At 49.5% G+C, this 19554-nt stretch overlaps 1 protein-coding gene across 2 annotated transcripts; it reads left to right on the forward strand.

The window, feature by feature from the left end:
• Positions 1-5446: 5446 nt before the first annotated feature.
• On the forward strand, positions 5447-18717 carry ITPA (inosine triphosphatase). 2 transcript variants are annotated; one of them, XM_047771488.1, is made up of 8 exons: positions 5447-5610; positions 8353-8410; positions 8501-8565; positions 9193-9266; positions 11051-11082; positions 11650-11765; positions 16544-16620; positions 18280-18717. In XM_047771488.1, the coding sequence occupies exons 1-8, from the start codon at positions 5545-5547 to the stop codon at positions 18419-18421; spliced, it is 630 nt and encodes a 209-aa protein (XP_047627444.1). In that variant the 5' UTR covers positions 5447-5544; the 3' UTR covers positions 18422-18717. The 2 variants fall into 2 exon arrangements, with proteins under 2 accessions (XP_047627444.1, XP_047627445.1); XM_047771489.1 differs by lacking the exons at positions 16544-16620; positions 18280-18717 and adding an exon at positions 12539-12595 and having other exon boundaries at positions 5485-5610.
• The last annotated feature ends 837 nt before the right edge of the window (positions 18718-19554 follow it).

The raw sequence follows: 19554 nt of genomic DNA on the forward strand, positions 1-19554 counted from the left end.
TGCCCATGTGGCCCCTCCCAATGCCCATTCTAGGCCCCGCCCACCACTCGGGGCCCCGCCCAGGCGGCACGCAAAAGTCAGAGGCCGTAATTTTTAACTTTAAAATGAATTATGAAAAATAAAATAAAATTAATTATAAGGGCGTAAAAAAATGAAGTGGAAATTACTGCAGGACTTCCCGCCGTGGCTCAGCAGAAAGGAATCGACTAGCATCCATGAGGATGCAGGTTTGATCCCTGGCCTTGCTCAGGGGGTTAAGGACCCCAGGTTGCTGTGAGCTGTGGTGTAGGTCGCAGAGGAAGCTCGGATCCCCCGTTGCTGTGGTTGTGATGTAGGCCGGCAGCTGCCGATTGGACCCCTAGCCTGGGAACCTCCATATGCCGCAGCTGAAGCCCTAAAAAAAAAAAAAAAAAAAAAAAAAAAGGACAAAAAAAGAAATTACGGGTTATGTTCAGTGTGACATTTATGTTTGCTTTAAAAGCGCTGAATACCACAGTGTTTATGGAAACATACATATGCAGAAAAAGCACAAAAAGATGCTTGGGAATGATACATACCAACCTCAGGATAGTGGTTGCTTTTTGGGAGGGAAGAAGTTGGAGGGCGTTAAGGGCAGAGCTTTGCCTACATCTGTGACATCTGATTTCACTGAAAAGGGAGAGTAAACCTTCTATATAAATAAATTATGATATGCTTTGGTACTCAGGCCTGGAATTTTATACATTTTTTTTGTTTGTTTTTTGCCACACCTGCTTCATGAGGAAATACCTTGGCTGGGGATCCAACCCAAGCCGCAGCAATGACAACTGTTGGATTCTTAACCTGCTGAGGTACCAGGGGAACTCCTTTATACCATTTTAAAATAAACTTATTAGGCTGTACAAGATTTATTGATCCAGTTTTCCATAGTGAGGACTTGGAATTTAAATACTTACAGGGAATTTAAATTATCCTTTAATTCTTGACACTTTTTAAAAAAAGCCATGAACAAATTATACCACAATAAAGTTGTTTACAAAAAATTGGGAAAGGATGTAAACTCAAGATTTTTAAAGAAGCAAATAAGGAGTTCCCACTGTGGCAAAACGGGATCAGTGGCATCTCTCACAGGTCTGATCCCAGCCTGGCCCAGCAGGTTAAGGATCTGGAGTTGCTGCAGCTGCTGCATAGGTCACAAATGCAGCTCAGATCTGATCCCTGGCCTAGGAACTCTCTATGCCTCGGGGAGACCAAAAAAGAAAAAAACAAAACAAAAGCAAATAACAACCACTGGGAATTTGCTATTATAGTAGCAAATGAAGTTTTTTGCATGTGTGATGGCATAAATAAAGATCCCAGGACCCATGTATTTGGGGGAAGATTAGAAAAAATATGGACACATGTTAACACATTAACATCTGTTAAATTGGAATGGTGGGAACTTGAGCATTTATTGTTTTCTGTTAAGTTTGAAATAGTTCATCATTTATATGATTATAAACTATTATACAATATTACATATTAAATGAACAATTATACAAGCAAAAGGGCAGGATAGCACTTTTAAAACATACATAAATTTTGATAATTATTGTTATTTTTTTTTTGTCTTTTGTCTTTTTAGGGCCGCACCCTGTGGCACATGGAGGTTCCCAGGCTAGGGGTCTAATCAGAGCTGTTGTTGCCACCTACACCGGAGCCATAGTAACACCAGATGCGAGCTTCATCTTCGATCTACACCACAGCTCACAGCAATGCCGGATCCTTAACCCACTGAGTGAGGCCAAGGATGGAACCTGCAACCTGATGGTTCCTAGCCAGATTAGTTTCCACTGTGCCAAGACAGAAACTCCTAAATTAGCTTTTTTTTTTTTTGTCTTTTTTAGGACCAAACCCAAGGCATATAGAGGTTCCCAGACAAGGGGTTAAATCGGAGCTGTGGCCGCTGGCCTACGTCAAATCCACAGCAACGCAGAACCCAAGCTGCGTCTGTGACCTACACCACAGCTCACAGCAGCGCCAGATCCTTAACCCGCTGAGAAAGGCCAGGGATCGAACCTGCGTCCTCATGGATGCTAGTCAGATTCGTTAACCGCTGAACCACAACAGGAACTCCGATGTTGATAATTGTTAAAGTTGGTTAATGGGCATATAGGGGCTCATCATACCACTCTTTTCTTTTGTTAGTTTGACACTTTTGTGCAAGTTCAAAATTTTCCATAATAAAAAATAATATTACAAAGTAAAAAATTAAGACTGTATACATGTTTGTGTGGAATTTGCATGTGCACAGAAAGTTGTTTGGAAGGGCAAGACCAAAAAAAACCTGTCAATAGGAGTTCCTTTGTGGATCAGCAGGTTCAGAATCTGGTGATGTCGCTGCTGTGGCTCTGTTACTGCAGTGGTGCGGGTTCGACACCTGGCCCAGGAGCCTCTGCGTGCTGCAAGCACAGACAAAAAAGCTATCAATAGATATAACTTCTTTGCTGCCTCAAAACAGATAAAGCACTTTTATGGTTTTCATTTGGATTTCCCAGGTTCTCAGGGTCCTGGCCCCCAAGCATGTTGCTTAAGATTTGTGGGCAGGAGTTCCCATTGTGGCTCATTGGATTAAGGATCTGACTAATATTCATGAAGATGCAGACTTGACCCAATCTCTGGTCTCATTCAGTGGGTTAAGGCTCTGGCATTGCCAAAAGCTGCGGTGTAGTTCGCAGATGAGGCTCAAATCTGGTGTTGCTGTGGCTGTGGCATAAGCTGGCACCTGCAGCTCTGACTTGACCCTTAGCCTGGGAACTTCCATATGCTGTGGGTGTAGCTATAAAAAGAAAAGAAAATTTGTGCGTAGCCTGTAGGGGGAGAAAGGTGGCAGGGAGAGCAGTGAGACAGCTGCTGCCCTGGTCTGAGTCAGAACAAATCAGTGCTGGATTCATGACAGTAGCAGCACAGTGGTGAGGAGTGGACTGATTTCAGAGGTTGAATTGATAGGACCTGACAATCTCCTTTGAGGGCAGGAATTGTCCTTCTTTGCTTAGCTGGATTTTCTCCCACAATGAAGGAAGTGCAATTCCAAAGGGATTTTGTCATATTTCTTGCTAAAGGAGGTAAAAATTCACGTATTTTAATTTTAATATAATTTAATGAATGAATAATGCAACCCCCTTCCTATCTGTTCAGAGCAACGAAGAACCCACCTCTTTGTATGCTGGCTCATCAATTCAGCGAAGCAATCAATATGTTGTTTTGTTGTTGCCTAAGATTATCTGTCACTTGCAACAAGAATCCTGACTAGAAGTTCCCGTCGTGGCGCAGTGGATAACGAATCCGACTAGGAACCATGAGGTTTCGGGTTCGATCCCTGGCTTCGCTCAGTAGGTTAAAGATCCGGCGTTGCCGTGACCTGTGGTGTAGGTTGCAGACATGGCTTGGATCCCACGTTGCTGTGGCTGTGGCATAGGCCAGCAGCTACGGCTCCGATTCAACCCCTAGCCTGGGAACCTCCATATGCCGCGGGAGTGGCTCAAGAAATAGCAAAAAGACAAAAAAAAAAAAGAATCCTGACTAAAGATCAGACAAATACAAACTTCCACATAGAATTCTGAGTTTTGGAGTTCCCGTTGTGGCGCAGTGGTTAACGAATCCGACTAGGAACCATGAGGTTGCGGGTTTGGTCCCTGGCCTCGCTCAGTAGGTTAAAGATCCGGCGTTGCCATGAGCTGTGGTGTAGGTTGCAGACGCGGCTCAGATCCCGCGTTGCTGTGGCTCTGGCGTAGGCCAGCAGCTACAGCTCTGATTTGACCCCTAGCCTGGGAACCTCCATATGCCACAGGAACGGCCCAAGAAATGGCAAAAAGACAAAAAAAAAAAAAAGAATTCTGAGTTTTCATCTATGTCCTCCCTCCCCCCACAAGCTCTTGGGCTCCAAGACCTTCAGATTTACAGTGAAGTCTATCTAAAGTGAATACCCATTCCCAATACTCTCTGCTTAATTACTCTTGGTGGGCTCCCACAGCTTGCTGAGCGATGGATCTGCCTTCCCAAGCCAGGTTGTTCTCCTAGCCTCCAGTGTTCCAGGGTCATTGTGTTGACCATAATATATGGTACTTGTCTGTGGTACTCCGTATACATGGAGGTGCTATACTCTGTTCCTGGCAAGCTCCTCCTAGCCCAAGGCTGTAGCCGAAGATTTCAACAGTCTGGAGGTCAGCTTTGCTGAGGGGAACCTCCTCTGCCCCTCCACCTTCCTGAGGATTAACTATGACTTCATGAAGAAGGAAGACACATGATATAGAGGGAGGGCAACCACTCCTTGATCTAATCACTACTCCAAGGAACCTCCCAAATCACATGTTCGAAAGGGACCACATGGTAGAATGGGAAACTTCAGGACCTGCCTTAGGACACAGTAATGCCTTTTGACCTTTGCAATACTTACACACTATTGTAAAGTCATCAAACAAAAGAATTTTTTTTTCTTTTTTTGGATATTAGCAGAGGACAAATTCTGGGGTCTAAAAAAAAAATTCATCGAGATTATCAGAGGTTTGTAACATTCACCAAAATAATTTATCCCTGACTTCCCATGATACTCCTGACAGGAGTTGCCTCAGCAGTAGAGCTGGCCCTGAATCTGCCCTTAATGTTAATCCTTGACTGCTGAAGTCCATGAAGGACAGAGACGGCTGAATTGCCCAATGAGGGTGTTAGCAGTGGGTCAAGGCCTATGACACAGGAGGGTCTAGTGGGGCACTCTCTACTCTTTGCTTTGTTAGGGATGAGACGATCTGGCTGAGAAGGTGGCTACAGAGAAGGAACGATGACTTGAGGGCTGGAGGGATGAGGTAATAAGGGAGATGAAATACTCAAAGTCCCAAGTCTGGAAGATGGGTGAAGAGACCGGGCTAGCTTTAGGCTATGTCAAGTTTAAAATCACAATCAAGTAGATCGGAGATGGCAAGCAAGAAGGAGCTAAGGGAGCGCGGCTGAAGGTGAAGTCAGGATAAAGATCCGGGTTTGGGAGCCTTTGTCCAGAAGGAAACAGTTCTCAGAGACAGCTTTGGAAGTGTCCACGGTGAAGGGGAATCATCCAGAGCCCAGGCTTGCAGTTCATCACCGGCCTCGGGGTACGCACGAGGAGGTAATTTGTTTCTCCCAGAGAGGGGCGAAAGCAGGAATGGGGCAGGTGGCTGGAACGGTCTCTTCTCGCCTTGAGGAGAGCGTCCCTTGGCGGGCGGGAGGGACTGGTCTCGGCATATTCAACCTTCAGCGTCGGGAAGGCCCCAGCAATTCCGATGCAAGGGGACCACGCCCCAGGTTGCTTATCCGGAAAACGGCGCTATGCTACCCGGGGTCTGAGCAAGAGCTCTGCGCTCCCAACACTACTTTCCCGATCCGGACGTTCACAGACTGCCGCCGCAGCCACCCCTGAGACAAAGTAATCCCCACGGTGCTTTCCTGGGACCCCAGGCCGGAAACCAGGCCACCCCCTTCCGCCACCAGCCGGAAGTGCCTGCTACTCAGGGCAGAAGAGCTTCCGGTGAGTCCGCGAGGGAGCTGCGGCTCACCATGGCGAACTCTTTGGTCGGGAAGAAGATCGTGTTTGTCACGGGGAACGCAAAGAAACTGGAGGAGGTGCTGGGAGGGTGTGGGAAGCCTACAAGGAGGAGGCTGGGGGGGTTGCGTGTGGCACGGCTGGCTGGGGAGAGGGCGGAGAAGGAGCTTCCAGGCGGAGCGAAGGGTGCGAGTGGAGGAGCGGAGGGGGAACAGAGAGAGTCGGGGCCGCAGGGATGGGTTGGACCCAGAGGGATGGGTTGGACCTGGAAGGGGATGGGCCGCGCGTAGTGGGACCGTCACGTGTGCGGGGTAGGGATTGGCCTTGCTAGAATCCGGGCTTGGCCTTGCTAGAATCATCTCAGGGGCTTCAGGAGATCACCTGGCTTCAGGAGCCAGGTGGGGTCCTATTCCAAAAGCCACCTCTTAAGTTAGATTCCCAAACCGGAACCCCAATACCCCTCTGCAGCTGATCCAGACCCCACTGCTGGCCTGGACTTGGCAGGGGCCGGACAGGCCGTGGGGTCAGACATCCAAACGGAGCCATCCACCCTTCTCCACGGTCCAAAAATGTGGTCCTTAGCCTCTCCCAGCCTGTTTATTCACCTGTGAAATGGGAACGATGCGGGAGTTCCGCTTCACAGCGCAATGGAGAGGAGGAGTGAAGGACGCCATAGATCCAAAGTTCCTGTCTACAAGGCTAGACTTTGTGGCTAGCAGTGAGGATTCTGGGGATTGATGGAACAGTTTTGGCTGCAAATAGTAGACACAGGGAGCTCATGTAAACCATCAGGTGACAACGTGGGAATTCAGTGGTATGCCGTCCACAGGACTTGAGGAATCTTAGGAGCCCCTCTGGAGGGGCTTATTTGTCCCAGTTCTCTCTGGATGCTCATCCTTTTTCCACTTGAGATCTTTCTGCATTTTTCCCTCCTCGTGAAGGAGGCAGTGAGGCTTCTGCCAGACACCAGCTCTTTTTTTTTAGGGCCACAACGCACGGCATATGGAGTTTCCCAGGCTAGGGGTCTAATCGGAGCTGCAGCTGCTGGCCTACACCAGAGCCATAGCAATGTGGGATCCGAGCCACGTCTGCAACCTACACCACAGCTCACCACAATGCTGAATCCTTAACCCACTGAGCAAGGCCAGGGATTGAACCCGCAACCTCATGGTTCCTAGTTGGATTCGTTAACCACTGAGCCACGACGGGAACTCCCAGACATCAGCTCTGATTGGCCTTAATTGGGTCAAGTGTTTGCCCCTGTTCAGACAGCCATGGCCAAGGAGGTGGGTCATGTGTGCAGAATCAAGATGACACCCACTGGGTATGTCTGAGGCAGACCAGTGGAGCACAATCATTAGGACACCCTTAATTTTTCCACAGCATAGAGACTGATGGCACTTCTTTGTCATTATAAGGTGGCCTTCTCAGAAGCCAGAACCATGTGCTGATAAAAGGTTTGCCATCCTGAGGCCAGACCAGTCAAGCAGACAGGCAGTGCCACCCTGAACAGAGCCCCATGCAAGGTGGTGGGTGCCAACTCCCAAGCCCACTTCTAACTCTGGTTGAGTATATGGCCCTCCTGCATTTAAAGAAGAGGCTGGAGAGGTTCCCACGTGGCTCAGTGGATTAAGGATCTGGTGTCACTGCTGTGGTTCAGGTCACTGTTGTGGTGCAGGCTTGATCCCTGGCTCTGGAATTTCCTCATCTGGTGGGTGTGGCAAAAAGAAAGAAGAAGAACATTCAGGAGTGGCCAGAGAAGGCTCATTGGAGAAGAAGGTGGACTTGGCCTAAAATAGGGGATTTTAACTCTTCATCTCACAGAACCCCACTGGCAGTATGATGAAGCCTATGGACTCTCAGGAAAATATTTTTATTTTTATTTTTTTTGTCTTTTCTAGGGCCTGCACTTGTGGCATATGGAGGTTCCCAGGCTAGGGGTCTAATTGGAGCTGTTGCTGTCGGCCGACGCCATAGCCACAGCAACTCGGGATCCGAGCCATGTCTGTGACCTACACCACAGCTCATGGCAACGCCAGATCCTTAACCCACTGAGCAGGGCCAGGGATTAAACCCGCAACCTCATGGTTCCTAGTTGGATTTGTTACCCACTGAGCCATGACAGGAACTCTGGAAAATATTTTTAAATGTACAAAATAGAGTACGTAGGATTACAAAGGAAATCAATTCTATTGAATTACAGTTTTCAAAATATAAATATTTGTGATCTGGTTACATATGCTTTATTAATATATCAAAGGATTCAACTTATCAGTGTGTATAATTACCATCATTTAAAAATAGTGAAGGTTGTACATGATATTTCAAGATTCCTGCTACAACATAATGGGATATGACAATCTCTGTGATTTTAGTAGGTTGAAATGTCACTGGAACTGCTAATGTATTCACAATTCAAAGAGATGCTAGATGCTAGATTTATTTTAGTGAAAATAAAGAGGTATACATATTTTTCCATCCAAGTTCACAGACATCCTGAATTCTGAGTAACCCCTCAGAAAATTCCTGGACTAGGAGGAGAGGTGGGATTCTGGGAGCACTGGGGAGGGAAGAGGGTGTTCTGGATGGGTGGTTAGTGTGAACAGAGACCTTAAGTTAGGAAGGAGGGATCAGAGAGTGAGATGAAGGAGTGGACCTGCTGGGGGAGACCCTGAAGGCTGGGGTGAGGCTCCTGGGCTTGACTTGGTGAGTTTGAGGGGACTGATAGGAGAGTTAGCTCTTGAGAAAGGTGGGTGGCAGCTTGTGTAGTAATGGGGAATCACTAAACAAATGGTGATGAGTGTTCTTTCATTTTGGAACAGGTCATTCAGATTCTAGGAGATAAGTTTCCATGCACTCTGGTGGCACAGAAAATTGACCGTATGTCTCTGTTCAGTTTTATTTTTTAAAGATGATTCAATGTCTTTGTCTCCCAGTGACCTGACTGTGTCTGTCTCTTTCCCTGAAAAGTGCCAGAGTACCAAGGAGAGCCTGATGAGATTTCCATTCAGAAGTGTAAGGAGGCAGCTCGCCAGGTGCTTGCTCCACACGTGTCCTGTACTCGCGCCTCTTGTCCTGGTGGCTCCTGGGCTCTGTGCCTGCTGGGGACGGGCAGACAATATGGTGGGCACAGTTTGTCGTCATGACTTGAATGATGAAGGACCTGCCGAGGCCTCGTTAGGCTGGAATCCATTAACGTTGGCCCTGGGATACCGCCTTCCTTTGTCAACCTTGACTGTAGAGTTTCTCCCCAGATGACCACATACACACACGCATAATCCTCTCTTAGCAAAGTTCAGGTTCATACATTCCGGCCCCAACATTCTCCCACACACATCCGCTCTGCACTCGCGCTTCTCTGTAGAATTGAGGAGAGAACTTTGTAAAGAGTCAGGCTGAGTATGAATCCCAGCCCTCCTGTCGCTGTACCTAGAGCAAGCTTTACAACCTGCCAAAGCTTTGGTGTCCCTATCTTTTAAAATGAAGCTAGGACATTAGCCACGGGCTGTTCTTCAGAGCAGATGGACCTCTATCTGCTGTTGCTGTCTTGCATCCCAGTTAGCTGTGGGCCTGGCCCCGGCCTGGGTGGCCTGGGAATTCAGGGCGGAGGTGGGGCCTGCTGCTGGGTGCAGGTCTCAGGGTTGTGTGTCCTTGTGCTGCAGGTGCAGGGCCCTGTACTGGTGGAGGACACTTGTCTGTGCTTCAACGCCTTTGGAGGCCTCCCTGGTCCCTACATGTGAGTCTTCCCTCACCTCTTTGCAGGGCTCTGGCCACAGAACCACCTGAACTTTGAAATCATTTGTTGCTGGATATTGTGGGTCATTCACTGTTTTGGCATCAACACTAATATTTCAGATTGTCTTGAAGGATTAGGGATGGGGAGAGCCATGCCTTTCTTTTGTAAAGTGTGAGAATGTGATTGTGTAAGTGGAGATGAGTAAGGGGAACTCGCCCATTGGAGAGGTACTTTCATAGGCAGGTCGGTTTCAGGAAAGAGGAAATAAAGAAATTAAGACCTGCAAATGGATTTCCTTAAAGTTCTCCAGTACCCTGGACTCCCTTAGAAGGTCTTTGTGTATCTCTAGGTACAAATACTCTGATTTGCTGGGTCTTTTTTCTTTTTTTGTCTTTTTGCCTTTTCTAGGGCTGCTCCTGCGGCACATGGAGGTTCCCAGGCAAAGGGTTGAATTGGAGCTGTAGCCACTGGCCTACACCAGAGCCACAGCAACACGAGATCTGAGCCGCGTCTGCGACCTAAACCACAGCTCACGGCAACACCAGATCCTTAACCCACTGAGCAAGGCCAGGGATCGAACCTGCAACATCACGGTTCCTAGTCAGATTCATTAACCACTGTGCCATGATGGGAACGCCATTGCTGTGTCTTGTGTATGTACTGAACAACACTCTTGAACGATACCTGGGTTAACCCAGGTATAAGTTATAGTTGGCCTACAATGGCCGAGGTTTCGACCATGTATTACTATAGTACTTACTTGGGGTTGGGTTTTTTTTTTTTGGTTGCACCTGTGGCTTATGGAAGTTCCCAGGCCAGGGATCAAATCCAAGCTGCAACTATAAGCTACACTGCAACTGCAACCTACACCCCAGCTGTGGCAATGTCAGATCCTTAACCCACTGAGCCAGGCCCGAGTTTGAACCCATGTCACTATCCAGAGGCAACACTGGATCCTTAACTTGCTGAACCACCGTGGGAACCCCTGTTGTACTTACTGTTGAAAAGTACCCAATATAAGTGAACCTATGCATTTCAAACTTATGTTGTTCAAGGGTTAACTATATCTTTAACTTTTGGGTTGCCAATTAGTTTGCCAAGGCAATAGCACCCCTATACACTTTAATATGCATTGCTCCATATTCTTACCAGCATTGTTATGACTTTATTTTTATTTTTTTAATTTAAAAATTTTTTTTGTCTTTTTCTAAGGCCGCATCTGGGGTATATGGTGATTCTCAGGCTAGGGATCTAATCAGAGCTGTAGCTGCCAGCCTACACCAGAACCACAGCGACCCACACCACAGCTCACAGCAACACCAGATCGTTAACCCGCTGAGCAAGGCCAGGGATCGAACCTGCAACCTCATGGTTCCTAGTCAGATTCGTTAACCACTGCACCACGACGGGACCTCTGAGACATTCTTTTTTTTTAGGGTCACATCTGTGGCATATGGAAGCTCCTGGGCTAGGGGTCAAATCAGAGCTACAGCTGCTGGCCTATACCCCAGACAACATAGCAACGCAGGATCCAAGTCACAGCTTACAGCAATGCCAGAGCCTTAACCCACTGAACAGAGCCAGGGGTTAAACCCGTATCCTCATGGATACTGGTTGGGTTCATTTACACTGAGCTACACGGGGAACTCCTGAGTTGAGACATTCTTGATCTTTTCTCCCTGGCTCTCCCAGGGCTCTAATCCCTGGGGAACACAGCCCAGAAAGAAGGTGGTAGGAAGATCCATCTGCTTGTGGTGTCTGACTCACCCTTATTTCTCTTGCAGAAAGTGGTTTCTGGAGAAGTTAAAGCCTGAAGGTATTATCCCCATTTTTTTTTTTCTTTAGATCTCTTTGGAATTAAGGATCTGGGGGTTCTAAGGGAGGAACTCCAGCTAGTAATCAGGAATCTCACGTTCCATCCCCTATACGGAACCCCCATTCACCTTAGCTTCCCCGTCTATAATCTGCAGCTCATACTCTCCCTGTACACCTGGCTCCGAGGAGCACTGAGACCTGGGAGGAATGGATGGGGGTTGGGTGGTGAGAGCTCTGAGTTTGAAGGACAAGGGGGGTCCTTGATGGTTTTGGCTCTGGGAGGGACTGGCCCTACTAACTACTTATCCTTGCCTCAGCTAGGGGTGGGGGGGCAGGGTGAGGAGGATACGTTGCTGCTCCTCCTGGTCCCAGTAGCACATACCTGAAACCCACAATAATAGAATAAGGAGCCCCATGTTCCCATCACTCAACTTTCTGGGTTATCCCCTCTCTGCCTATCTGGTTATATGTATAATTCTGCTCCATTAACCAGGCCCCAAGGATGGGGAGGAGGGGCTAGGGCTGGGCGGTGTAGAATGGGCTGAACCCTCATCGCACCTGCCCGCAGGTCTTCACCAGCTCCTGGCAGGGTTCCAGGACAAGTCGGCCTATGCACTCTGCACATTTGCGCTCAGCACCGGGGACCCCAACGAGCCTGTGCGCCTCTTCAAGGGCCGGACCTCGGTGCGTAGTCACGCTCATTCCCTTGCCTGCCACCAGGGGGCGCCGGGATTCGCGATTAGGCTGCTGGACCTGGGAGGGGAGCGCGCCTCTGGCCGGAATGCGTTACCCACAGCTCTGCTTAGGCACGGCCCTGGGTACCACAGCTAAAAGTGCTGTTAATCTGGAAACTTACTTTACCCGAGTCTGGTGTTTTGGGAACCCACAGTGGCTCACAGCTGTTGAGGCCTGGGACACCCAGAGCTCTGCACTGTATGTCCTCTGAGACTGAAAGTGACAACTCCCAGAGCTGCATCTACAGCCAGACTTCTCTACCCTTGAATCTCCTTATCCCACCGCAGTGGCTTCCCTTGACTATCTCACAGCCTTTCCAACTCTGCCTGTTCATATAGACTCTTCCCCCAACTCATTCCTTTCACAGCTGCCCTTCAACGCCTCCATGCTTACCTCTCGGACCTTTAGATTCAGCTGCTTCTCACAAGGTCCAGACCACCCTCTGGGCTGGCCTGCTGCCCCTACAAGCCCGTCCATCTCCTCCCTCTGGCCGGAGGGTTCCTTCAGGCACATCACTTCTCTGCCTTGTCCTTAAATCCAGAGTCCCACCGAGGCCCACACAGCCTATGCCAGGGGCTCCGCTGGGGGCTCACCACAGATGCTTTCCTTTACTCTGCATGATGAGACTTTTAACTTTTATGGTAAAAAAACAGGTAACAGAAATGACTGTCCTCACCATTTTTAAATTTAATTTTACTTTTTTGTCTTTTTTTTTTTTTTAGGGCCGCAGCAGTGGCACATGGAAATTCCCAGGCTAGGGGTCAAATCAGAGCTGTAGCCGCTGGCCTACGCCCCAGCCACAGCAACTCGGGATCCGAGCTGCATCTGCGATCTACACCACAGCTCTCAGCAATGCCGGATCCTTAACCCACTGAGCAAGGCCAGGGATTGAATCCTCGTCCTCATGGATACTAGTCAGGTTTGTTATTACTTTTTTTTTTCCTTTTTTTTTTTGTCTTTCTGCCATTTCTTGGGCCGCTCCCGCAGCATACGGAAATTCCCAGGCTAGGGGTCTAATTGGAGCTGCAGTCGCTGGCCTACGCCAGAGCCACAGCAACATGGGATCCAAGCCGTGTCTGTGACCTACACCATGGCTCACAGCAAGGTCAGGGATTGAACCCGCAACCTCATGGTTCCTAGTCGGATTCGTTAACCACTGAGCCACGACAGGAACTCCAGGTTTGTTATTATTGATCCACAACGGGAACTCCCATCTTCACCATTTTTAAGTGTACAGCACAGTAGTGTGCACTCTTGTGCAACAGATCTCTAGAACTTTCTCATCTTGCAAAATTGAAGCTATGCCCACTGAATAACAATTCCATCCCCTACCCCCTTCACCACCCCAAGCACCTGGCAACCACCATTCTACTTTTTAAGAGTTCAGCTACCTCAGACTCATCACAAGAGTGGAATCCTGCAGGAGTTCCCTTCGTGGTGCAGTGGTTAACGAATCCCACAAGGAACCATGAGGTTATGGGTTCAGTCCCTGGCCTCCCTCAGTGGGTTAAGGGTCCAGTGTTGCCGTGAGCCATGGTGTAGGTCGCAGATGCGGCTCGGATCCCATGTTACTGTGGCTCTGGTGTAGGCCGGTGGCTACAGCTCCAATTAGATCCCTAGCCTGGGAACCTCCATATGCCATAGGAGCGGCCCTAGAAAAGGCAAAAAGACAAAAAAAAAATAGTGGAATCCTGCAATGTTTGTCTTTTTGTGACTGGCTTATCTCGTATAATGTCCTCAAGTTTCAGACATGTTTTAGCATGTGATGGGATCTCCTTCTTTAATGCTGAATGATATTCCCCTGTATGTATGTGTACCACTTTTTCTTTATCCATTTAAAGGCCTACCTCATTTTGTTGAGCTTTGCTGATACTTCATTTTTTACAAATTGAAAGTTTGTGGCAACCCTGTGTGGTCATATGATGGTTAGCATTTTTTAGCAATAAAGTATTTTTTAATTAAGGTATGTACTTTTTTTTTTTTTGGCTATGTGTGTGGCATTTGAAAGTTCCAGGGCCAGGGATTGAACCTGTGCTGTGGCAGCGACCCAAGCCACTGATGTGACAATGCTGGATCTGTAGCCTGCTGTGCCACCAGGGGACTCCAGCATAACTTTTTTTTTTTTGTCTTTTTGCTATTTCTTTGGGCTGCTCCCGCGGCATATGGAGGTTCCCAGGCTAGGGGTCGAATCGGAGCTGTAGCCACTGGCCTACGCCAAGAGCCACAGCAACGCAGGATCCGAGCCGCGTCTGCAACCTACACCACAGCTCACGGCAACGCCAGATCGTCAACCCACTGAGCAAGGGCAGGGACCGAACCCGCAACCTCATGGTTCCTAGTCGGATTCGTTAACCACTGCGCCACGACGGGAACTCCCAGCATAACTTTTATATGCAGTAGGAAACCAAAAAATTCATGTGACCTGCATTCATGCAGTAATGACTTTATTGCAGTGGTCTGGAACTGAACCCACAGTATCTCTCCGAGGTCTGCCTATGTTCATTGATGAACACTTGAGTGACTTTTACATTTTGGCTCTTGTGACTAGTGCTGCTGTAAACATAGGTATGCAAATATCTCTTCAAGATCCTGTTTTCAGTTCTTTGGGATCTATATCCAGAAGTGGGATTGGTGGATCAAATTGCCTGGTTAAATTTTTTTTTTTTTGTCTTTTTAGGTCCACACCTGTGGCATATGGAGGTTCCCAGGCTAGGGGTCCAATCGGAGCTGTAGCTGCCGGCCTACACCACAGCCACAGCAATGCCAGATCTGAACCATGTCTGCAAACTATATCACAGCTCAAGGCAATGCTGGATCCTTAACCCACTGAGCCAGGCCAGGGATTGAACCTGTGTCCCCATGGATACCAGTCAGATTCATTTCCACTGAGCCACGACAGGAACTCCTTAAGTTATTTTCTTTTATTTATTTATTTTAAAAAATTGTCTTTAAATGAGTTCCAGAGTTCCCATCACGGCTCAGTGGTAACAAACCTGACTAGTATCCATGAGGACACAATTCGACCCCTGGCCTGGCTTATTGGGTTAAGGATCCAGCATTGCCTTGAGCTGTGGTGTAGGTCACAGACACAGCTCAGATCCCGTATTGCTGTGGCTGTGGTGTACACTGGCATCTGTAGCTCTGATTCAACCCTTAGCCTGGGAACTTCCATATACTGTGGATGTGGCCCTAAAAAAAAAAAAAAAAAAAGACATGAGGAGTTCCCATTGTGGCTCACTGGGTTAAGGACCCAATGTTGTCTCTGTGAGGTTGCTGGTTCAATACTTGGACTCACTCAGTGGGTTAAGGATCCAGCATTTCCCCAAGCTGCAGCATAGGTTGCAGATGTGGCTTGGATCCTGTGTGGCTGTGGCTGTGGCTGTGGCATAGGCTAGCAGCTGCAGCTCCGATTTGACCCCTAGCCTCAAAACTTCATTTGCTGCAGGTGCAGTGCAGCTGCAAAAAGAAAAAGAAAAATGAGTTACAGTGATCTGCCTCTGCCACAGAAGTGTCCCCTCAAAAGTCAGCCACAGGCCCAGCTTCCTGCACTGTGACTGAGCAGCAGCCACGCTGCCGACAGGGCCTGGTGGCTGCCTTCCCCTCCAGTCCCTATTGTGTCCCCAGCTTTGGCTGCTTTCTGCACTTTGTTGCTTGCTAGGCCCCCCTTTACCTGAGGTAACCTTGTTTCTTCTTGTTCTGTTCTCACCTGTGCTCTCTACACCCCAGCCACATTGTCCTCTCAGCACGGCACATGCCAAGTCCTTCTCCAGCTCGGGACCTTGGCACCAGCTGTGTCCTTCACCCAGAATGTTCTTGCCTCAGCCCTTTATGTGGAAAGTGTCCCCTCCTCACTGCGGCCTTCCCTGAGCTCCTGGTCTAAGTCATTCCATCCTGTTATTCTTGAGCCCAACTCCCAGCTTGTTTCCTCTAAGGCACTTTGCATTTGGTAATCATTAATTGCTTGACTGGAATAATACTTATTCTCCTTAAGCGATCCACTCTGTGAAGGCAAGCCTAGGCCTTCTGTGATCCCAGCTGAGGGCACTGCCTGCTGCGTTGTGGCGTTCCAAAACAGTTGTGGCAATTCCTGTGTTCAGTTCCTGTGTGGTGTGGCCGTTAAGGCCAGCATGGCCATGGCTGTGGTACAGGTCACAACTACAGGTGTGGGTTCGATCCCTGGCCCAGGATCTTCTACATGCTGTGAGTGTGGCCAAAAGAGGCCAGAAAATGTGTTGCATGCATGAGGTTCCGAGTGGTTCGGTAACTAGCTTTGGCTACACAGCTCCCCGTGAGCTGAGGCACTATTTGCTTTTGGTCTGAATAACTTGGAAGATTCCAGGCCAGGGATTGAACCTACGCCACAGCAGCAACCTGAGCCACAGCCGTGACAATGCTGAATCCTTTTTTTCACCTTCCTTCCTTTTTTGGCCACACCTGCAGCGAATGGAAGTTCCCTGGGCCAGGGATCAAATTCAAGCCAGCAGCTGTGACCTACACCCCAGGGACATGCCTGCTTCTTAACCCTCTGTATCACCAGGGAACTCCTCCCCTTGTATTTTTTAAGTGGTTTTGTTTTGTTTTGTTTTTTAACTCTCAAGGTAACCTGACATCTCAGACTGGTTTTCTTTGTAACATTTTCCTTTTGGAATTGGCCTCTTATGGCCAGTATTTATTGAGCTCATTTACATGTTAAACATTGACACACCTGCCCCCTTTTCCTCTGGCAGGGCCAGATTGTGGTGCCTCGAGGCAGCCGGGACTTTGGCTGGGACCCCTGCTTTCAGCCTGATGGATACGAGCAAACGTAAGGAGCCCCAGTTTCTCCCCGGGACTGAGGGGTCAGAATGGCCATGGCCTGGCCTGGGTTGGCACCCCGCCTGGATGCAGGCATGCGGATGTGGGCAGGGGTGGGCTCCCAGGTGCCGTTCCGACTGGCAGCAGCTCTGCTGGGGTGAACACAAGGAATCTGGGTGGCCTTGTTCCCAGCCAGGAGGCAGCTGGGTGCAGCCGAAAGTCTTGGGCTCCAGCCTCAGCTCAGCGCAGAGCAGCTGTGGCCTCAGTGCCTTCCCCTCCTTGACCTGGGCTTGTCAGCTTCATAGGATGATTTTCTGACCCCCGTCTAGTTTGGGAAAATGTTACCACTTGGGCACATTAAACCCCGCAGTGCTGGGTGTCCTCACTTCATGCTGACCCCTGCTTATCTCCACGGGAAATGCTGGCCATCATTGGAATCGAATTCACCAAGCTGGAGGGGCCCTTAGGGAGTGTGGCCTGAGTCCTCACAGTAGCCAGACAGGCTGAGGACAATATGAAGCAACCTGAAGCAGCACTGGAACACATGTTCCAGTCCAGTGGCCACTAGCCACATGTGGCTGTGGAGCATTTGAAATGTGGTGAGGGCCCCTGAGGAAATGAGTTTATTTATTTATTTGTTTTTTGTCTTTTTAGGGTCACACCCACAGCATATGGAGCTTCCCAGGCTAGGGGTTGAATCGGAGCCATGGCCGCCAGCCTACACTAGAGCGTCTGCAACCTACACCACAGCTCACAGCAACACCAGATCCTTAACGCACTGAGCGAGACCAGGGATGGAACCTGCATCCTCATGGGTACTAGTGAGATTCGTTTCTGCTAAGCCACAAATAAATTTATTTTTATTCCATTGTAGTTGGTTTAAATTTAAATGGCCGCAGTGGCTGGTGGCCACCACATCGGACAGCATAGATCTGAAAGTGACAACTGGAGTATGAGGTTCTCACTTGACCGGCGTCCTGACATGGATGGCAGGCGACTGGCCAGCTGCTGGAGGCCTCGCCCACCAGCCCCCCACCAGCTCCCCCACCCCGGCCCGCCACAGCGCATCGGAGGAGATTGCTATGTTTGCTCTGTCAGGCCTCACTGCTTCCTGTCAACAGATGACAAAGCTGATCAAACATGCAGCTCATCCTCCTGTCCCCAGCTTCCCTTAAGTGACTTTGGGACACACTAGAACCAGTTTGAAATCCTTCCATGCTCATTAATAGGGGTTTCTATCTACAGGAGCATTTAAGACTATCCAATCTAAAAAAATTAACACTGGGAGTTCCCGTCGTGGCTCAGAGGAAACAATCTGACTACTAACTACGACGACACAGGTTCAATCCTTGGCGTTGTTCAGTGGGTTAAGGATCTGGCATTGTCATGAGCAGTGGTGTAGGTCTCAGACACAGCTCGGATCCCATGTTGCTGTGGCCGTAGCTGCAGCGACCACGGCTCCATTTCCACCCCTAGCCTGGGAATCTCCATATGCCGCGGGTGTAGCCCTGAAAAGAAAAAAAAAAATTAACTCTGGCTGTTAGGAGCTGGTGGCCCTGCTATCCTTTCCTGGGGACTCTTTGAGCTTTGGGCTCCAGGATGGAGTGGGCGGTACACACTTTCCCTAAACTGGGGCTCCTCTTCTCTGAGTGCTGCTGTCACCCCTCAGGTATGCAGAGATGCCCAAGGCTGAGAAGAACACCATCTCCCATCGCTTCCGGGCCCTGCTTGAGTTGCAAGAGTACTTTGGCAGCCTGACTCCTCCTGGGGCTGGTGAGGACCCCTCTGGCCAGGGATCAAGGGACGGCTAGCCTGAACCTCCTCCGTCTGGCGGGCACCCGTCCAAATACTTCTTTCAGAGTTGCCACTTCCTGGGGGTGTTACCAGCTGTCTGGAGCAGTTGGCTCTGCTTGGAGAACATTGGCCAAAGGACACCATCCTCTTGCCCTTGGGGGTTCAGTGGTCCTCGGTAGCCCCCAGGCCTGGGGTCCCGATAGGACCTTCGGTGGCAAAACTGGCCTGGGCAGGATTGAGGGTTTCGGGAAGAACCAATGTTTTTTAAATACAGCAAATAAAAATTCTGGAAGGTTCTTGCTTCCAAAATAAACTGGGTGTATCTGCTTTGAAATGCGCCCCAGGCAGGTGTCTGTCCCCTGAGTCGCCTTTGGCAGGAGCAGCCGTCCTCTCAGGTCGGGGACAGGGGTGAGGGGGAGGTGGCCAGACGAGGACAGTGCCGTGCGAGGCTGTTCATGCACCCTCGCTCGCCGGGTGTTACATGACCTTTGCCATGCCAAAGCCAGGCGGCCCACCCACCACCGATCGATGCCACCACCTCCCCCACCCACCCCCTGGCCCAGCTGGCCTCTGGTGTTTGCTGGCTTGAGGGGACAGGCAGTGTGGGATGAGTGCTTTCACTATATCCCAGTGTAACTTAGAGCAGCTAAACTGTTGGTTTATGGGAGTTTCTGTTGTGGCTCAGTGCTTAATGAACCCAACTAGCATCCATGAGGATACGGGTTCGATCCCTGGCCTCACTCAGTGGCTTAAGGATCCGGCGTTGCTGTGAGCTGTGGTGTAGATCAAAGACACGGCTCAGATCCCACATTGCTGTGGCTGTGGTGTAGGCCGGCAGCTACAGCTCCGATTGGTCCCCTAGCCTGGGAACCCCCATGTGCTGCAGGTGTGGCCCTAAAAAGAAAAAAAAAAATGTTGGTTTATGGTTATAATGACAAATTGGTTTTTCTGGCAGGGAGTGGGGATGGAGTCCTTGACCCCATCAGGGTCCGCCTGGGGCCTCCAGGCCTTTCTGGAGGCCCGGCTCACCTGCCCCAGACCCTAAGGGTCTGCCCAGGAGCAGCCATTCCCTGAGAGGGACTTCAGGGGCCTGGGGTGGCACCCTTGCCTTTCCTGCAGGAGTTCCTCTGCTGAAGAGGAGGCGCCCAAC

This window comes from Phacochoerus africanus, chromosome 3 (genome assembly GCF_016906955.1).
Source record: "Phacochoerus africanus isolate WHEZ1 chromosome 3, ROS_Pafr_v1, whole genome shotgun sequence".
Lineage (NCBI taxonomy): Eukaryota > Metazoa > Chordata > Mammalia > Artiodactyla > Suidae > Phacochoerus > Phacochoerus africanus.

Coding starts and splice junctions, on each gene's coding strand:
- ITPA (XM_047771488.1), top strand. CDS start 5,545: ATGGCGAACTCTTTGGTCGGGAAGAAGATCGTGTTTGTCACGGGGAAC. Junction 5,611..8,352: donor ACGCAAAGAAACTGGAGGAG/GTGCTGGGAGGG, acceptor ATTTTGGAACAG/GTCATTCAGATTCTAGGAGA. Junction 11,083..11,649: donor GGAGAAGTTAAAGCCTGAAG/GTATTATCCCCA, acceptor ACCTGCCCGCAG/GTCTTCACCAGCTCCTGGCA.